General features: G+C 53.5%; 2 protein-coding genes across 4 annotated transcripts in view; one reads left to right on the plus strand and one right to left on the minus strand.

Annotated features, from left to right (window-relative positions):
* Positions 1 to 8,490, plus strand: part of RCC2 (regulator of chromosome condensation 2) — a 33,719-nt gene extending 25,229 nt beyond the window's left edge. For both annotated transcript variants that reach the window (XM_045379554.3, XM_045379558.3), the window contains exons 9-13: positions 1,594 to 1,774; positions 2,136 to 2,241; positions 3,114 to 3,186; positions 5,206 to 5,283; positions 6,052 to 8,490. In XM_045379554.3, coding sequence (XP_045235489.2) covers positions 1,594 to 1,774; positions 2,136 to 2,241; positions 3,114 to 3,186; positions 5,206 to 5,283; positions 6,052 to 6,156 — 543 coding nt within the window. In that variant the 3' untranslated portion in view covers positions 6,157 to 8,490. The remainder of the gene's footprint in view (positions 1 to 1,593; positions 1,775 to 2,135; positions 2,242 to 3,113; positions 3,187 to 5,205; positions 5,284 to 6,051) is intronic.
* A 4,814-nt stretch (positions 8,491 to 13,304) lies between these two features.
* PADI6 (peptidyl arginine deiminase 6) overlaps positions 13,305 to 19,581 on the minus strand; it is a 30,617-nt gene continuing 24,340 nt past the window's right edge. For both annotated transcript variants that reach the window (XM_065529079.2, XM_005544634.5), the window contains 4 exons: positions 19,244 to 19,367; positions 17,784 to 17,854; positions 16,134 to 16,295; positions 13,305 to 13,789 (listed from right to left, as the gene is read on the minus strand). In XM_065529079.2, the coding sequence (XP_065385151.1) occupies positions 13,556 to 13,789; positions 16,134 to 16,295; positions 17,784 to 17,854; positions 19,244 to 19,367 (591 nt within the window). In that variant the 3' untranslated portion in view covers positions 13,305 to 13,555. The remainder of the gene's footprint in view (positions 13,790 to 16,133; positions 16,296 to 17,783; positions 17,855 to 19,243; positions 19,368 to 19,581) is intronic.

Here is a 19,581-nt window from a genome sequence, read left to right on the forward strand (position 1 = left end):
GCCTGGGCCGGGAGTCCAGAGATCAAGTTGGTCCTCCCCACTGAGTGGTCTCAGCCCACCAGCTCCTTCCCTTGGAATCTTCTTCCCGATGAAGAATGCCCAGTGAATTGGGCTAGGACTAGAGTAGGAGATTTCAGTTTGTGCAAGTCCAAAAACTGTGATTTGTTTTGTCTAATGCAGCCGGGGAAATAAAGTTGGCTTTTGTTTAGGACCTTATAGGTCATGCTTTTTAGTAAGTTGTAGATTCATATGGTTTAGACATGAAACATCAAAGAACTGAATTGGCATGTCAGAAGATGGGAAGACAAGACTGAAGAAGATAGATCTGAAACACTTGAAGTGTCTTTGAGTTCATTTCATCAGTGACCAGGTACAGGTTACCTCTGTGTACCTGTGGACAAGGGGGAAGTCTAAAGAAGAATCCAGGCCGGGTGCAGTGGTTCATGTTTGTAATCTGAGGACTTTGGGAGGCCAAGGTGGGCGGATCATTTGAGACTAGCCTGGGCAACATGGTGAGACCCCCTTTTCTACCAAAAAAACACAAAAATTAGCTGGGCGTGGTGGTACACACCCAAGTCCTAGCTACTTGGGAGGCTGAGGTAGGAGATTCACTTAAGCCCAGGAGGTGGAGGTTGTGGTGAGCCGAGATTGCACCACTGCATTCCAGCCTGGGTGACAGAGCATGAGACCCTCTCAAGGGGGAAAAAAGAAATGAAAAATCCAGGAACAGGTAGACCTTTTCTGTTCTGTTCTTTCTGCAGTGGAATCTGTTTTTTTTTTTTTGAGATGGAGTCTCACTCTGTCACCCAGGCTGGAGTGCAGTGACACAGTCTCGGCTCACCGCAACCTCTGCCTCCCAGGTTCAAGAGAGTCTCCTGTCTCAGCCTCCCAAGTAGCTGGGATTACAGGTGCACACCAGCATGCCCAGCTTATTTTTTGTGCTGTAGCAGAGACGGGTTTCACCATGTTGCCCAGGCTAGTCTTGAACTCCTGAGTTCAGGCAATCTACCCGCCTCGGCCTCCCAAAGTGCTAGGATTACAGGCATGAGCCACCGCACCTGGCGGAATCTCTGTTGTAATAGGAATCAAGTGGTTGCCCTGCTGTCCAAAGACATAGCCCTGTTGCTTCTGACTAAGGAAAGGGTTAAGACTTGTAGCTTAAATAAATAAACAGAACAAAAAAGGATTGGAAAATGGAGTCCCTGGCAGAGAAATAGCAAACTAGGTTTATTGAATGCATGCCATTTTGCTACACTTGCTCCTGTTGCCTCCTCCCCCACTGCTGGAGGCGAGAGGTAGAGGATCTTTCTGTTGGAGGCAGGCAGAGGATATTTCTTTGGTTTTTAGAGACTGGGTTTCACCATGTTGGCCAGGCTGGTCTCGAACTCTTGACCTCAAGTGATCCACCTGCCGTGGCCTCCCAAAGTGTTGGGATTAGACGTGAGCGACCGCGCCCAGCTGGTAGGGGATCTTGGATGTTGCTGTTCCTTTGCCCTTAGCATTTGCATCAGTTTGTCTGGACAGAAACGATGACGCCTCTCGTTGCCTGTTGGAAGCCTGTTTGTTCCAACCCTGTGTTTTCTTTCCTTGCAGCTGGTCCTGGACTCCCAGAAGCGAGTCTTCTCCTGGGGCTTCGGTGGCTATGGCCGACTGGGCCACGCAGAGCAGAAGGATGAGATGGTTCCCCGCCTGGTGAAGCTGTTTGACTTCCCTGGACGTGGGGCTTCCCAGATCTATGCTGGTTACACCTGCTCCTTTGCCGTCAGCGAAGTGGGTTAGTGATTGCTCTCCCTGGCTTATCAGTGCTCTCGTGAGGAACCGTGTAGCCATTGTCCTGTCCCTAGACCATGAACCCCAGTTCTCTTTACCTCCCATTGTTCTTTATTTTTTTGAGATAGGAGCTCATTGTGTTGTCCAGGCTGGTCTTGAACTCCTGGGCTCAAGCAGTCCTACCACCTTAGCGTCCTGAGTAGCTAGGACTGCACAGGCACGCCACCATGCCCGGCTCCAGTTATCTTTTAGACAGAACACTTGTTTGCCATCCTGTCTTCTTACTCTTCACCCTCATAATGCTAAAGATGAGACTCAGCTCTCGATGTCTGGTCACGCTGGGAACATGTTTTGTCTTCCCTCAGGTGGTCTGTTTTTCTGGGGGGCCACCAACACCTCCCGTGAATCTACCATGTACCCAAAAGCAGTGCAGGACCTCTGCGGCTGGAGAATCCGGAGCCTGGCTTGTGGGTAGGTGGCAGCACCTCCTGTGGGTATGAGGTCTCTTCCTTTCTTGGGGGTGTCAGACACACCCATGGGGTGCCCTTCCCTGATGGGGCTCTGTTTCTGCTACCTGTTGGGCTGTCCTCAGCAGGCCATGTGACACACTGAATCCTGGAATCCGGGGGCCCAGGAGGGGAGAGGGCCCATTCGCTGCTAGAACAGATGGCTGTTCCCTGTCTTGTGGGAAGAAAGTCATTTTGAAGGTTTCTGTTCAAAGAAATACACAAGCAGAGCTTGATGTATTCCTGCGTTGCAGGTTGAAAATTACACGTAGTTGGGAACGTAGGACTGGAGTTGCTCTGACACTGGGAAGACGACATTGTCTTGACAGCAGTGGTTTGTAGTTCATTTCAGGACTCCTGTTGAGTTAGCTAGCACTTCTTGCTGAGGAGCTGGATTCGTCAGCTGGCGGGTGTGGGTGGAACAGTCTAAGGGGCGTGGCTTTAATCTGTTGAGGCCTCTAGCCCTGCCCAAATTACTATGCATGAAGGCTGCTCCCTCTGCAACAGGCTTTTACTCCATTGTGATCTGGTCTCTTCCCAAAGCAACCTCCCACTGAGAGAGCCCTAGGACCTAGGGTGGGGTGCACAGCAAGGTCCCCTGCCTTCGGCCCCTAGGCCTGTCTAAGGGCTTTGTCGTTTTGTTGAAACGTTGAGTGGCCCGCACAGAACAATCTTCAGAGTTTAGGAGAAGCCTGTTGGCCCTGTTGTCGTGTTTGCTACTTGGAATGTGTACACCACCTGAAAAGTGGCAGCTCACACCCATGCCCTCGGAGCCGTAGCTGGGTAGGTCCAGGGCGGGGGCTGCTGGGCCTGCGGTGACAGCCTGCCTGTTTGCAGGAAGAGCAGCATCATTGTGGCCGCCGACGAGAGCACCATCAGCTGGGGCCCGTCACCGACCTTTGGGGAACTGGTAAGCTGTCACCTGCGCAGGTCGGGGGAAGTGGAGCCAGTCAGGGTGGCTCTTGGTCTTTGGGTTCTCTCCACCTGTCTCCCAAAACACACAGAAGAAAAACATTTGGGATTCTCCTCCCCTTATTATATTAAGGTCTGCAGCACGATTGAGTCCCATGAGTTTTCAAGGACAATTCTGTGCTAGTCAGATAATTCTGAGTCATCTCTGCACATTTGTAAACTCTGAAAATTGGGACTTTTCAGATCCAGTTTCCCCTTGCATTTTGTAAACCACAGTTGGGATATGGTAGGAAAGGGGCCTGTTTGTTCCCTCTCCCTTGGAGGCCTAAGTCAGTGGGAAACTCACAGTAGTGGGTGATTTGGGGACATTCTTCATTTTTCCAAATTGAGTTTAAACCTGTGTTTTTGTTGTTAATACCAGTTACTTGAGTAATGAGGTTAGAACCCATGGCCCTCAATTTCACACACGTGGCCTTCCCCAAACAAATGTCTTTCATTCTTAGGTCCTGGTGCTAGGTGAGTCTTTTTTTTTTTTTTTTTGAGATGGCGTTTCTCTGTCACCCAGGAGTACAGTAGCACAATCTTGGCTCACTGCAACCTCTGCCTGCCAGGTTCAAATGATTCTCCTCCTGCTTCAGCCTCCTGAGTAGCTGGGACTACAAGCGTTTGCCACCACGCCTGGCTAATTTTTGTATTTTTGGTAGAGATGGGGTTTCACCATGTTGGCCAGGCTGGTCTCAAATTCCTGGCCTTAGGTGATCCACTGCGCCCGGCCAAGGTGGGTCTTAGAGGTTTTGTTAGGAAGACTCGCTTGGCTGTGGAGTGCATCCTGATCTGCCTGCGCTAGTCACGGTTTGATTCTCCGCTTGATTAACTCTTAGTGATCTTAGTTTTAGTCCCTCATTTCTTGTTAGAAAGACAGTCTGCCTCCGTCTCCTGAACCTCAGGGTTGCAAGCTGACGTGTTGTTGGAGAGGAGGGGGAAGGAAGGGCGGTCCTTGGTCCCTCAAGCTGTGGCTAGGATGGATGTTGAATGCACCTTTTTCTCGGGGTTCTGCACGCCCTTGCAGTCTGGCTCAGACGCTCTGCTGGCCCGATTTGAAACGTTGACAGGAAAGAGACAGAACCTGGCCCAGTTTCTACAGATTGTTCTTAGCGGAGGACGGGTGTTTTCTGGGGCCTATCAGAAATAGACTTTGACCTTCTAAATATAAATTTTGAAACAAGAGGGGAGCAAGGGAGACTTTCTGGGGAGCTTCTCAAGGGTGAGAAGGTGGCCTGGCACATTGGAGGGAACGTCTACTGTGTGGGAAGGCCGGGGTGGGGCCTGGCGGGAGATGAAACCAGGGACACGTGGGCAGGCCTGGGCTGGGAGGGAGGGTCTGGCTCTCCTGCCCTGTGGGACCCTCTGTTTCAGCTGAGCCGGGGCCTTCAGCCTTTCAGTTGCCCAGCTCCACACCTTTGCACAAGACTCCCCCTTAGCTTTGCCAATTCGTCCAGTTCCTTCTACCTCTGGGAGGGAAACTGGTTCCCTGGTGCCATTGCTAATAAATAGTCTCCCTGTCATGCTTAAGCCCTTTTGTTTTGTTTTGGATGGTGATTATTCCACTCTCTGGACGGTGGAGGCATCAGGGGCATCTGGTCATCCGTGTTCTTGGTGACTTTGGTCCAGAAGGGCTGCAGGTGCTGTTCTTCCTGCGCTCGTGGTGTCATCTCCTGTCACCAGTGCCATACTCCCCAGAAGGGACTTGAGCACACAGAAGTCCCGCAGGCTAGAGTCGGGCACCTTGGTCTTCCTTAGGTTAAGCACTAGTCGCCTGCTGGCGGCAGCTTTCGTGGATAAACTTGGATGATTCCACCTGGCCCTCGTGTGCACGGGTGGCCGGGCTTGGTCACGGGCCAGTGGGCATCGTCACTGGCTTCTGGCTAGTGGGGGCTGGGAAACGTTGCCGCGATTCCCCACTTGTGGACTGAGCCACACGGATTCCCGATTGCAGACATCTTGTTTGCTTCGCCAGGGCTATGGGGACCACAAGCCCAAGTCTTCCACTGCAGCCCAGGAGGTGAAGACTCTGGATGGCATTTTCTCAGAGCAGGTAAGCGGGGGTGGCTGTGCCAGCTCGGGGACGTGTCCATACCCAGTGGTACGTCACTCCTCACGCTTTTGATCGTCGTGGTCTGTTTGGGTTGTCTTGTTTAACAACTCAGCTAGCTTTCCTGGTGCCTCACGCTAAGGTTTGCTGAGGGGAAACAGTCATCTGCAGGAGAGAGTGCAGAGGGTCGCTGGCCAGGCTGGGTGGCTGTCCTCGCCCTTGATGACAGGTGCCACCAACTGGCTGCAGCAGATCACTCTCGGGCGAGCACGTCGCTCGTGTCTCCGTCACACCCAGGACTCAGATTCGCTGGGCTGGAGGCAGGTCCGCAGGTCCATGGAGTAGAGGCTGTGTGGCTGCAGGAGTCAGATGGCAGAGTGAGGCCCCTGTGGCTCAGCCAGGCTGCCAGCCCTGTCTGCCACGACACAGAGAGGGGTCGTGCACCTCACTCAGGCAGGATCGTGGGCCAGAGAGGAGGATGGAAGTGGAGCTGGAGCCATGTCCCCACCTGTCCCTGCTGACAAGAGGTGGCCCAGTGGGCTTCCTTCCAGCTGGGTCTCTCAGGGCAGCCTGGAAGGCTCTGATTGGCCGAGTGTTGGTGACAGTCACATGGAAACTGGCTGTCTTGGGCAGAGGGGCTTTTTGCGGTTTTCAAGGGCACCCTGTTTTTCTCCATGCTGACCCGCTTTGGCAGCCCAGTTTCCAGAGTCTCCTCAACGCGTTCATTAGCCCAGGCGCTGCAGGCACACCCAATGCTGATTTGTCCCCCAGGTCGCCATGGGCTACTCACACTCCTTGGTGATAGCAAGAGACGAAAGTGAGACTGAGAAAGAGAAGATCAAGAAACTGCCAGAATACAACCCCCGAACCCTCTGATGCTCCCGGAGATTCTCCGACTCCACACCTCTCGCGGCAGCTGTCATTTCCACGTGCACTGGGACGGGAAGTCCAACGAGGAATTGAAAAAGGCAAAAGTTGACCGAAGGTGCATTTTTGTTTAGACTCCCTGAGGTTCCGTTTTACAAATGATCCAACGTTAACTACCTTTTTTTCTGTATGCTTTCCAAAGTCCCTTTCGCCCTTCGTGTCGAATTAAAACACTTGCTCATAGTTGACTTACCATTCCTACAAAAGAGGCCGAAACTTTGAGCAATCTAGGTTTTTTTTTTTTTTTTTTAAGTTTTTTCTTTCTTCCTCTCCTGAATACACTCCCCAAACCACCCCTTTCCAGTTATAATTAGCATCGTGATCCAAGCGGATGCTACACGGAAGAGGAATCGCCATTTACTCGCAAAAAATGTCCCTTACAGGAACCGGCAGCAGACAGGCAAAGTCGCCGGCCCGCCTCCATCCCAAATCACGCTCGCATGCTTCGGAAGCATCCGGGTCACTCCTTTCCCGCTTGTTCTTGCAGATCGGCCTAGGCCGGTGTTGATTCTGTTTCTCCCCTTGGCTGCCTGTACGCCCACAGCCTTCTGGCTGCGACATTAGAGAATCGGCCATGTCCCCCCTGGTGGGGGACTGGGGATCTGTGTTTAGCCATTTATATCTACTCTAGCTGTTAAAGAAGTCCAAATGAAAATCAGGTGACTGTGGAACCATGGGGACTTGCGGGTGGGGCAGAGGTGGGAACATTTGTATCAGTTGAGTTAGCTTCGTGGCTCCCTGTGGAGCCAGGGCTGAGCCTTGTCACGTGCACTCGCCAATTAGAGATTGATCAGCCAGCAGTCAAGTGCATTCTCCAGTCCTTGCAAGAAGGATCAGCCCTTTCTGTACCAGCCTCGATCGCCTTGTGCTTTGGTCTCCTTTTCTCCCCCGCCTGGATCCTGCCTCGCACGGGCCGTCCTGTTGCTGAGACTCGGGGTACCGTTCTGCTGACCCAGCTCCCTTTAGTCATGTTTGCTTGGCTCTGGTACCAAATAGTTGGGATTACCGAAGAGTCCCCTTCCTCGCGTGTCAGCACGGATGCTGTGACTGCCACCCGCGTCCCCGTCAAGTGCCCGTGCCCGAGCTCGCTGCTGTGTGCGCTGCGCTGAGTGAGTTATGAGGTGCCTTTCCCGGAACCCTCCTCTCGCCTGGACCCAAGAGAGGCGACAGCTGTGGCTGGGGCTCTTGGTTTCCAGAGGGTCTGGACTGGTTTGGGTGCTTTAAAATAGATATTTAGTTCAGTGGTGCTTATGGGGGAGATGGGACTAGAACTTAAATGTGAGACTTGGGTGGATGGGAAAGTTAAATATTGGTCTCTTCAAGTTTTTTTTTTTTTCTCTTGCTATTGTTACCACTTGTCACCGTCTCCATGTTAAAATGCCAAAAATGATCTAGTTGTTGCTTTTTTCCCTATTTTCCACCCTAGTCGCTCCTTACCATGACTCCTGCCCTTGGAGGGCACGTAGCAGTGTCTGTCCTGCCAGTCCCAAGGCCCTGTGGGAGGAGACTGGCCTGCATCTCTCTGAGACTTAGTCTGACGCCACGCGCATCTCTTGTTCTGTGTTCAATCAGTAGTCCAGGGGAGAAGCTTCTGCCACTTCAGAGCTTTGCTAAACTAACCCAATTTGTCCAAATCACCCCAGAACCACCATCTCTGACTCAAGCTTCCATGCGACAGCCTGATCCGTTTCCCTGGACAGGTCTCTTTCCTGGAACGCAGCCCAGGCACCTGTGCTCCTGGCACCTTTGAGGTCTCTCCTTTGAGTCGTGGCTACCGAGAGGGTTGAGGACGCAGCACCCGAGGTCCCAGCCTTTGTAGGAGCCGCCCTGGGCGGAGCTGGACTTAGATCTTCGGTGGCCTCCTATAAAGCCGGCAGCCAGCCTCTTCTAGAACTAGCCCAGGGACTGGCGCAGGAAAGGACCTTCGAAGCGAAGACTGCCTTGTCCCGCACTTCTTCCGGCTTCGATGGAAAAATGGGCTTCCTAATGGGTTAAATCCTTTAAAACAAGGAGTTGGGGGGGAAGGGTGTCGTGCACTCCTAGAGAAAGGTACACAGTTGCCCGGCTGGGAACGTGCTTGGCGCTGACCCTGCGGGCATCTGACTGGTCTTCCAGCTCAGGAAAAAGAATTTGAAAGAGGCTTAGCGTGAAGGGGAATCAAAGAGGAGGTTGTGATTTGGTCGAAGGTGCCTGGTTTAGTGCTGTAATTGTCTTATTATTTTTTTTTATATATATATTTCTTGGAGTAAACATTTTAAATAAACAACATCATTGTCTACTGTCCTGGCTTTTTTGCGTTTCTTTTTTGGTTGGAATGGAACTCTGTTTTTCTTAACTCCTAGTATGTGTACCCCCTAAGCCCTGGCACTCACAGCAGGTGGTGTCAGGAGACACGTAGCCCCAGGGGAGCTTCCAGGTTTAAATCACACTGGTTGAAGTGAGTGGATCCCCCAACTCCACCCCAAATGCTAGGGGAGAGGGACCGTGTCAGTCCCTCAGTTGTCCAATTCAGAAGAGGAGTTCTTCCCATTTTCACGGGGGCTTTGAGAGGGAAAAATAAGTCATGGGAGGCATCCAGAACAGTGACCGCATGTGCTACCCACTCCCCAGACTTCAGGCCCGTGCTGCTCCTTGCAGGCAGTGTGGCCAACTGCCCACCAGAGGGCACCAGGAGGCTGGTCCTCGCTTCTCCGGGGCTGGCAGGCATTCATTCGCCTTTACGCTGCTGCTGAGTCTATACCGGACAGACTCCTAGACAAGACCCTTGCACGGGACACTGGCTCCCTGCAGCCACAGAGATGCCTGGGATCCCTGGAACCTCGCGTGCTGGCCGCCCTGTGTTTACTGGCTGAATAGTGTCCAGACCAGCCCCTCCTGGCAGGCATTCACCCAGTTTGGGAGAGGAGGAAACCGTCTCCCACGGCCTATTAGCTGCAGAAGCAGCATGTGCACTGTTGCAGGACAGTCCAAATGTAAAACACAGTGTTTTCCCCATCTCCCACCTTGGTAGTTTGGAGCTTCCCATCAGATGCTTCTGTCCTGGAAGAGCCCCTGTGGGCAGGGAAGCCACTGCTGGGGGCAGCGTCCCGGCTGACACACTGGCTGTCATGTACTAGGCACGTGCTGCAAATTGAGTGTTGTGTGTCTCGCCCCTGACTCCTGCAGTCTTGTTTATTGTTTTTTTGAGACAGTTTCGCTCTTTCGCCCAGGCTGGAGTGCAGTGGTGTAATCTCGGCTCACTGCAACCTCCGCCTCCTGGTTTCAAGTGATTCTCCTGCCTCAGCCTCCTGAGTAGCTGGGATTACAGGTGCCCACCACATGCCTGGCTAATTTTTTTATTTTTAGTAGAGGCGGGGTTTCACCATGTTGGCCAGGCTGGTCTCGAACTCCTGACCTCGTGATCCTCCCACCTTGGCCTCCCAAACTGCTGGGATTACAGGTGTGAGCCACTGCGCCCGGCCTTGTATTTTTGAGGCGGAGCCTTGCTCTGTCGCCCAGGCTAGAGTGCAGTGGTGTGATCTCTGCTCACTGCAACTTCTGCCTCCTGGGTTCAAGCAGTTCTGCCTGTGGCTGGAGGATGGGAGAAGCCTCCTGAAGTCAGGGGCAGAGAAGGCAGGCTCCCCACAGGCAGCTCTGGAGTTTGCTTTTTAAGATGTCCCCCAGGCCGGAGTGCAGTGTCACAGTCTTGGCTCCTCGCAACCTCCCCCTCCTGGGTTCAAGTAATTCTCCTGCCTCAGCCTCCCGATTAGCTAGGATTACAGGCGCACGCCACCACACCCGGCTAATTTTTTTTACTAGAGGTGGGGTTTCGCCATGTTGACCAGACTGGTCTCGAACTCTTGAACTCAGGTGATCCCCCCGCCGCCTCCCCACCTCGGCCTCCCGAAGTGCTAGGATTACAGGCGTGAGCCACCGTGCCTGGCCTTTGGCTCTGGGGTTTTCTCACCTGCAAAGCTGCTGCCTCCTGCTGCTGTCCTGCCCCGTCAAGCCAGCAGCCTTGCTGGCCAATGTCCTCCACTCAGAGGCTCCTTAGGCTCCCAGGGAACAGCGGAAAGGGCTGGAAGGATGGCGAATGGGGAAGGAGACTTGCCTGTTTCTACCCAGTCCTGCTTTGCCCCAAACACCTGCCCCAGCCCATTGAAGGGCGGGGACCTGCGGGAGGGTCACGTGAGATGGCCACGCTGGAGGGTCTCAGGATCCAGCTTAGCTGGTGTTAACACCAGACGGTAGCAGTGGAGCCCACTCTCCAGACTGGGAGGACTCAGCAGGCAGGGATGCAGGGAGGGGAGAAGGAGAGACAGGAACAGCCCCTTAAATGCTTTGGAAGGGAAATGGGGGTCGCCTCCTTCTAAAAGCATTCCGGGCACTGAAGCAGCCTGGAGGGGAGAGGACTCCGTGCCTTCAAAGAACTAAAAGATGGCCTGTTGCAGGTTGGGAGGCACATGGGAGGGCTGGAATCTCCAAAACCCTTGGCTGCCCTCACACTGGGTCCCCAGCACTGCCCCCCACCCCGCCACCACCCGCCTCTCCTGGCATTTCCTGTCTCCTGGCATTTCCTGTGATTTTTGTTTTGTTTTTTGAGACGAAGTCTCACTTTGTTGCCCAGGCTGGAGTGCAGTGGCATGATCTTGGAGCCTCCGCCTCCTGGGTTCAAGTGATTCTCCCAACTCAGCCTTCCAAGTAGCTGGGATTACAGGTGCATGCCACAACGCCCTACTAATTTTTGCATTTTTAGTAGAGACGGAGTTTCCCCCATGTTGGTTGTTGGCCAGGCTGACCTTGAACTCCTGGCCTCAAGTGATCCATCTGCCTCAGCCTCCCGAAGTGCTGGGATTACAGGCGTGAGCCACCACGCCTGGCCGTCTGTCTGCTATGCAGGCAGTGGAGGCTTTTGTATTTCTACAGAGATGTATTCCCCCAGCCCTCAGCAATGAGAGGTGCCATGTGTCTTCCTAGGGCTTTATGTAAATAACTCCAGTCCTCACAACAACCTTGAGATAGGCACAACTCTTACCCACTTGCGCTGGTGAGGAAACTGAAGCACAGAGCCCGCTTAGCTTGTTTTCTCACCTTTGACCAGTACAGGGAGCATTTCCTCTCTTTCCCTGCAGCAGTAGTGCAAGCATGGTGCCAAATGACCACCGACCTTTGCAGGGGGATACAATGGGGAGGGGTGGGGCCTGGGGCCTTTTGGAGCACATCTTTGTCTAGAGGGTGTGGCCAGTGGATCTTCAGCCTCGGGCCCAGTGTGATCAGCTCTAAAGACTTGGCAGCAGGAGCCGGAAATCCAGACTGAGTAAATTGTCAATGCCTAACTTAGAAACGTTTATAACATTGTGCAAGCCAAGTACACCCAGCTCTCTGCTGCAGGCGTCTGCTAACAGCCAGGGCTGGGAGGGCGCCTCCCCAGGTGCCATCAGGGCGGTGCTGCCTGGGAGGTAAAAGGAGAGAAGGGTGTCAAGCTGCCAAGATCTCCTGCGGGACCCTTAGGCAGGCGGCGTGGGAAGGGCCCGGGGCTGACCTGAAAAGCCCTGGGTGAGGTCTAGTTAGGGTTGGAGGAGGGACAAATTCATCCACCCTAAGGCAGCCCTTGGCAGAGGTGGGCGAGTTCCCTGGGAAAAGCCCATGGGGGTGGAAGAGTGGACATTTTGTCCCCCTTCTGGCCCTAGGGCTTCCCTCTCCCCTTTTTCCCTAGAGATGGAGCCCCATCTCTAGATGGACCACCCTTGGGGTCCAGAGTCCCCTATTTCTTTTGGCTTTTCTTGACTATCTGAAAACACAGATGAGCTCATCCATCCCTCCCCATATTTAAGATTCATTTGAGGCCAGGCGTGGTGGCTCAAGCTTGTAATCCCAGCACTTTGGGAGGCCGAGACGGGTGGATCACGAGGTCAGGAGATCGAGACCATCCTGGCTAACACAGTGAAACCCCGTCTCTACTAAAAAATACAAAAAACTAGCCGGGCGGGCACCTGTAGTCCCAGCTACTTGGGAGGCTGAGGCAGGAGAACAGTGTGAACCCGGCGGGCGGAGCTTGCAGTGAGCTGAGATCTGGCCACTGCACTCCAGCCTGGGCGACAGAGCGAGACTCCGTCTCAAAAAAAAAGATTCATTTGAAGGTCTGGTCTGTTTCAGTCCCAGGCTGGTATAGGGGTCAGAGCCATGAATACGACAAGACGTGTCTAGTATAGTCCACAGACTGCACCACCATGGGCAGGCTAATGAGATGTCGTAAGATGTCCTGGGGTAGCTGGCACACCAGGTCACAGCTCCTGGATAAAGACCCACGTCTGATCCAGTGAACAGCCCTGCTGCCCCAACCTTGGCTTCTGCCTCTTGGCTGCCTTGCTTCCTTAGGATGACCCTCCTCCACTGCCCCAGCAGCTGGCAGAGGCTGGCCAGGTCCTGCCTGCTGCCCACAGCCCCGGGTGCTGGGACCAGGGCTAGTTCGAGGCCCAGCTCTGCCTTCAACTCCCTGTGGGACATGGACACAAGGCTCCCTTCTCAGGGCCTACCCTGAGGGTTAGTGTCCTAGAGGAGCCATCACCCAGGAGGAGCAGGGCAGGAGCCACAGCGCCTGTTAAAGCTTAACAGCATCCCTGTGCCATTAACACAGGAATGGTCAGATGGGAATATACAGCTTTGGGCCTTGGGAGGGGGCACTTCAGGCTGAGGGTCACCCAGGTCCGCTACTGCTGTGTCTTCTGAGGCCATACCTACAGACCCAAGGAGACCACAGCTTCTACTTGGTGCCCACCGGGCATGGCACCAACCCCACCCCGGGCCTGCCCCCTCCAGGTCCTACCAGGCCCAAGGGGAGGCCCTCAACCTTCCTTCAGCCTGGGCCCTGGACTCTAGACCCAGTCTGTCCCAGTTGCTTAAACCAGAGCAGCATTTGGATAATCTAAGTCCATTTGAATAAGTCCAACCACTTCCTGCCATAGACATAATTTAGAGATGAGGGGAAGGACAGCAACTCATGTAGCCAAGTCTCTTCCCCCCACACAAGGCAGCCAGCATGGCCATAGGCATCTCAGCTCAGCCTTGTCCTCAGCTGGCACACATCCCCTCCCCAAACGAGGAGGTCACTGCCAAGATGCATTCATGCCCACCAGCACTTTATTGGCTATTTAGTAAATGCCATTTGGCTGAACACTTTTCCATCTTTTCCCCACAGGGGTTCAAGCTGGCAGCATTTGCTACCCTACTGGGTCCGAGGGTCGGGGTGGACAGGGAGGAAAGGGTTGTGCCACCTGGACTGTCCAGCCTCTGCTGGGCAAGGAATCTGCTGCATGGTGACAGTGGGCCATCCATGCTGGGGCAGAGCTGGCAGCTCCAGGGCCCGGGTCTAAGGTACCATCTTCCACCATTTGAAGGCAAAGGGCACCCGGCGGACGTTAGCACAGGCACAGATGTCTCCGACCTCCGTCAGGTAACAGTCAAAGTCATTGATGAAGGCGCACTTGAAACCCAGGGGCTCCAGCAAGCGGCAAATCTTTTCTTCCAGGCAGCAGGTCCCTTTGATTTGGGGCCCAAAAGGCTTGGGGATCCCCAGGTTCTTGCCCATCACAATCATCCGCAGCTGTCAGAAAGAAAGGGTAAGGCCCGGGTAGGGATCAGAGGCCTGAAAGCCCGCGCCCCACCTGCCTCTCTGTGGTCAGGCCAGACCAGGCGTAGCAGGCGGGCAGCCGCCTCCTCCAGGTCAGTGAAACCCAGCTCGCTTCTGCTTAGCCCTCCAATGGCTGTTTCTCAACAGCAAGACAACATCCTGCCTGGCCAAGGTCTGGGGTTGTCAACTTCTCCAGTTTCTATGTTTTGATTATTCTGGCCTCTTATGGTCTGGATGCAACACACGGCTGCTGCTGCCTCCACTGGAACGCTCTCCCCACCCCCTCTTGTCAGCTGACTGCTGCACATCTTTCATATCTCAACTCCTTCTCAAAGCAGCTTCTTGCCACTACTCACCCCTACCGGACCACACTGAGCTGATCAAGTTAGAAGACACCCATGGCATCAGGGCCTGTGTCCCTAGGACCCAGGGAAGAGGTCAGCAAGTGTTTAGAGAATTGGGGCACCTCAAATGCCTCCGTTCATTTTAAATACCTATATAATGGGTCAGTTGTTACATGAGAAAGTTCAGATGTGAGCCACAGTTGGCATAGGCTTGGTGAAACCAGGACCTCTATGTGCTCACAGCCCCACTCTTGATTATGACTTCTGGTTTAGAATAAGTAGGAACAGAATTTTTAAAGACAAAAATAAACAGTTTTGCTCTTGTTGCCTAGGCTGGAGTGCAGTGGCATGATCTCGGCTCACTGCAACCTCCGCTGGAAGGTTCTAGTGATTCTCCTGCCTCAGTCTTCTGAGTAGCTGGGATTACAGGCATGCGCCACCACAGCTGGCTAATTTTGTATTTTTAGTAGAGGTGGAGTTTCTCCATGTTAGTCAGGGTGGTCTCGAACTCCTGACCTCAGGTGATCCTCCCACCTGGGCCTCCCAAAGTGCTGGGATTACAGGTGTGAGCCACCACACCCGGCCGCAGAATTTTTTTTTGGTTTGGTTTATCAGACAAGGTCTTGGTTTGTTGCCCAGGTTGGAATGCAGTGGCTCATTGCAGCCTCTACCTCCTGGGCTCAAGAAATTGTTCTGCCTCAGCCTCCTGAGTGGCTGAGACTACAGGCATGGGCCACCACACGCAGCTTTTTTTTTTTTTTTTGGGGTTTGGGGCGGGGGGAGGCGGTGGAGACAGTCTTGCTCTGTTGCCCAGGCTGGAGTCCAGTGGTACAATCTTGGCTCACTGCAACCTCTGCCTCCTGGATTCAAGGGATCCTCCTGCCTCAGCCTCTGATTAGCTGGGATTATAGGCATGCACCACCACACCCAGCTAGTGTTTGTATTTACTAGAGATGGGGTTTCAACCATGTCTGTCAGGCTTTTCTTAAACTCCAGACTTCAAAAGTGATCTGCCCTCCTCAGCCTCCCAAAGTGCTGAGGTTACAGGCATGAGTCACTGCATCCTGGCCCCAGCTAATTTTTTTTTTTTTTTTTTAAGATGTAGGGTCTTACTATGTTGTCCTAGCTGGTCTCCATCTCCTGAGTTCAAGTGATCTTCCCACCTCAGCATCCCAGTGTGCTGGAACTACAGGTGAGCCACCACAACCAGCCAAGCTGAACAGAACATTATTTTTGAGAGACTTTCGCTCTTGTTGCCCAGGCTGGAGTGCAATGGTGTGATTTAGGTTCACTGCAACTTCCACCTCCCAGGTTCAAGCAATTCTCCCGTCTCAGCCTCCCAAGTAGCTGGGATTACAGGCATGTGCTACCACGCCCAGCTAATTTTGTATTTTTAAGTAGAGACAGGGTTTCTCCATGTTGGTTAGGCTGCTCTCGAACTCCCAACCTCAGGTGATCCACCTGCCTCAGCTTCCCAAAGTGTTGGGACTACAGGCATGAGCCACCGCGCCCAGCCTAGAATGTTATTTTAAGTGCTGATGTACCTCCATGTATCGGACACGGCTGCCCTGGACCCTGGGGATAGTGGAAAGACCTACCCTGAGGTAGCTTGCCCAAGACCTCACTGCTGGCAGATGCACAGCAACCTCAACTCTGAGTTACATAGCACCCCATCTGAAGTGGGCCTCACAGGTTCATCCTTTTAGACTAGGGGTACAGCTCACTGAGGCTCCTGAAGCTCCTGGCCCATAGTAACTGCCTGGGGAACCCTCCAAGCCTTCAGGCCCAGTATACCTGCTCTCTGGGAGGGCGTCCCTAACTGAGATGGGGGAGAAGGGGTCTCCTGCCCATTTCCTCATAGGCACCGTTATCTGCTGTCCCTCCCCCATCTCTGCAGTCTAGCACAGTGAGGCGGCAGCCAGTGTTGCCTGGACGGACCCTCCCCCACCCAGGGATGCCCAGTCGTCCCTCACCAGGTCAGGGAAGTATGGCCTCGCGAAGGGCCTCTTGGGCTGCTGGTCAGAGGGGATGTTAGTCATCTTCTCCAAGCAGAACAGCTGAGGAATCTCGATGATGTCCTGTTCCACCAGGCCCAGCTCTGTCTTCAGGATGTCACGGTTCAAGTGAATGCACTTCTGTGGGGTGGGAGGGGCCAGGAGAGCTCATCAGGAATTAAAACCAGTTTCCTTCCATACTGAAGGTAGGCCATGGCCTGACACCACTGCCATCCCCATCACTCACTGTGCGCCAGGAGCCTCACACATCACACCGACCTTCCTAAGTGGGCAGTTCCCTTTTCACCTGGGGAAGTGGGGGCTCAGGAAGCCTCGTCTTTAGTCCAGGATCCCACAGCTAGACAGCGTTGGGCACTTCCCAACCCAGACCAGCTGAGCCCAATACCCAAGCATCTCCCTAGGTCTTGAAATAGGCTTCAGACACCCAGCACACCTGTCTCCCTAGGTCTTGAAATAAGCTTCAGACACAACCCAACACACCCTAAGCTGTCGCCAGGGGCTGGGAGATGCTCTCTCAGCCCCATGCTTGGCTGGCACCCACCCTGCTATGCCAGAAGGGCTGTTCTTCCAAAACAGGGCACCCATGCACTGTGCATGACATAGAACTTTCCCTTAGGAACATTGCTGGGAATGGTAAGGACCCAGTGAGCAAAGCAGTTTTGCTGACCATGCAACCTCAGCCGAGACATTGCCCTTCTCTGGGCCTAAGCTTCTCCTTCTAGAAGTTGGGAAGACTCTGCTCCTCACAGCCAATGATTCCCTTTCTAAGATCTCTGAAGGTTGGTGACCCTGAACACCATTCTCAGGACCACTGTGACAGGCCGCTTCATCCAGAAAGCATTGAGTAGGCCCTCGTTTGAGTCTGACACTCAGCTTCTCGGAAGTAAGGAGCTGGCCTCTTCAAGGAGGCTGCTGAGGTATGTCATTTTCCAGGAAATGGAGCCTAGGCAGCTTGAGTAGCATAATGAGCAACACAGGAACCTGGGAGTTCAGACTCAATCCCCCAAATGATTGTCTTGGGCTAGTGATTTTCCTCTGTGACTCACTCTCCTCATATGTAAGAGGTGTTTTACTTTATAGGGCTATCTGCAGGGTTTGTAGTGAGGTGTCTTGCACAAGGCTTGGGCCATCGTTGGTTCTCAGCTAGCAACCTGGATAATCAGGGCTTTCCCAGCTTGGGGGAAAAGACCCAGCTGCATAGTCACGGCAAGTAAAGCCCCTGACAGTATCTGTAAGCAGTATCTGTCAACTCTTCTGACACGCCATGGCGCCCCTCTCTGCCCCTGTCCCACCCTGGGTCCTCGGCCATCTGACACCATAGAAAGCTGTGTGACCACTTCCAGCCTTCTTCCAAGCATAAAGGTACATCGTGCTGTGTTTGGCTCCAGAGACCTAACTCCTTACTCCTCTAGTCTCCCTACACTGGCATATATATGGCCAGCTCTAGCCACAGACCTGGGCCTGTATCAAGACCTGGAAAGAAAGGTGGCAGGCAGCTGTCCCCCGCCCCCAACCCTTCACCCCTCAGGAGGGGTGGGTGGGAACCTTCCTGCAGGACCTGTGGCACCAGCTCTTTCTTGGGGACGGCCCCCCTCGCGCTGGCCCTACCTCCACGTATTCATTCTGCTTCTTCAGGCTTTCATCAGCCAGAAGTTGGTCGATGGTTCTGGCTTCCCTTCCTGTAGGAAGAAGCGGTCAGGGAATGGCAGCACTGCCCAGAGCTGGGCACACTCAGGTAAGGCCCAGCCACCTGGGTGTGTTCCTGGGCCAGTGACCATGGCGAGAGGAGAGGACTGGCCTATCTCCAGGGACCACACCCTCAGGTCCAGTATCTTCCTTCTGGGGACTGACCAGGGTCTACACCAGAAAGTCCAGGCAGGACTTACTGCCACTGGCCACTCTGTCCCCAGCATGAGGGAACAGCCTGTGCCAGGCTGAGGGATACAGCCTAGAGTTTGTTAGGATGACTTTGGCCCCTACTCCCCTTATGCCGATACAACCTGGCACCTTCTGCCTGTGGCCTTCACCAGGTTACATTACTTTTATTCCTCAATGGCCTCATCTTTGGGATAGGAATGCCCAATTCATTTGCCAGCTCTGAGGTGACAGTCTTTGTCATGTGGTTCATGTTCAGCAGATGTCACCTTCCATGGTGCTTCTATGACCAGGAGTTCCCAGGCCCCACCCCAAAGGCTGAGTATCCAGGAGCTCTGGAGCAGGGTGGAAATCCTGTATTTCTAACAAGCTCCCAGGTGCACCGGCCCTCAGATCACACTTTGGGTACTGAGGGTCTAGAAAAACCTAATACCCCCAGCCCCTTTCTGGGTTCATACAGCCTTTATTATTTTTTGAGACGGAGTCTTGCTCTGTGTCCCAGGCTGGAGTGCAATGGCGTGATCTCAGCTCACTGCAACTTCCACCTCCCAGGCCAAAGCAATTCCCCTGCCTCAGCCTCCCGAATAGCTGAGATTACAGGCACGTGCCACCAATGCCCTGTTGATTTTCACATTTTTAGTAGAGTTGGGCTTTCATCATGTTGGCCGGGCTGATCTGGAACTTCTGGCCTCAGGTGATCTGCCCGCCTTGGCCTCCCAAAGTGCTGGGGTTACAGGTGTGAGCCATCATGCCCAGCCCACTCCCACAGCTTTTAGATCGGAAGTACAATGGCACCAGCCACACCACCTCTGCTTGTCCACCTGTGTGTTTCCTTAATGTAACCAGGAGACCCACAAAGTCCCAGTCCCTAAGTACTTAATCCAATGTGCCCTGAGTAAATCCAAGCACTAGCATTGTTGATACCCGTTTTCCCCCAACTTGGGGCCACTTAAGTGAGTCCCCTTCAAATACATCCTAAAAGCCTCTAGGCCATCCCGGAACATCTGGTCTACTTGTGTTGTCGTAGTACCACTAGAGTAGCCCAGAAACATGACATTCTAATACAATTCCAACAGCTTTTGTGCTTCCCTGGCATCCTTTCTGCCAAGCGTGACAGAATGGCTATGTAGAAAGGGCCCCTGGAAAAAGGAGGAGGACCCCAGTTCTGTTCTGTGGAAAGGGAGTTCCCTTACCATTAGACAAGAGCTGATCTGCTCTAAGCTCGTCAAACAGAAGAGCATCGCCATAGCCTTCCTTCTGTTTCTCTCGGAACAGTTTATAGCAGGCGCTGGGACTGGCCAGGAGCAGCTGGAAGCCCTGGGAAACAGAACTTGGGTCAGAAGCCAGCTTTCTCTGCTGGACATGATGGCTTATACCTGTAATCCCAGCACTCTGGAGGCCGAGGCAGGGAGATCACCTGAGGTCAGGAGTTCGAGCCTGGCCAACATAGTAAAATCCCATCTCTACTAAAAATACAAGAGTTAGCCGCGTGTGGTGGCATGTGCCTGTAATCCCAGCTACTCAGGAGGCT

This window comes from Macaca fascicularis, chromosome 1 (assembly GCF_037993035.2).
Source record: "Macaca fascicularis isolate 582-1 chromosome 1, T2T-MFA8v1.1".
Classification (NCBI taxonomy): domain Eukaryota; kingdom Metazoa; phylum Chordata; class Mammalia; order Primates; family Cercopithecidae; genus Macaca; species Macaca fascicularis.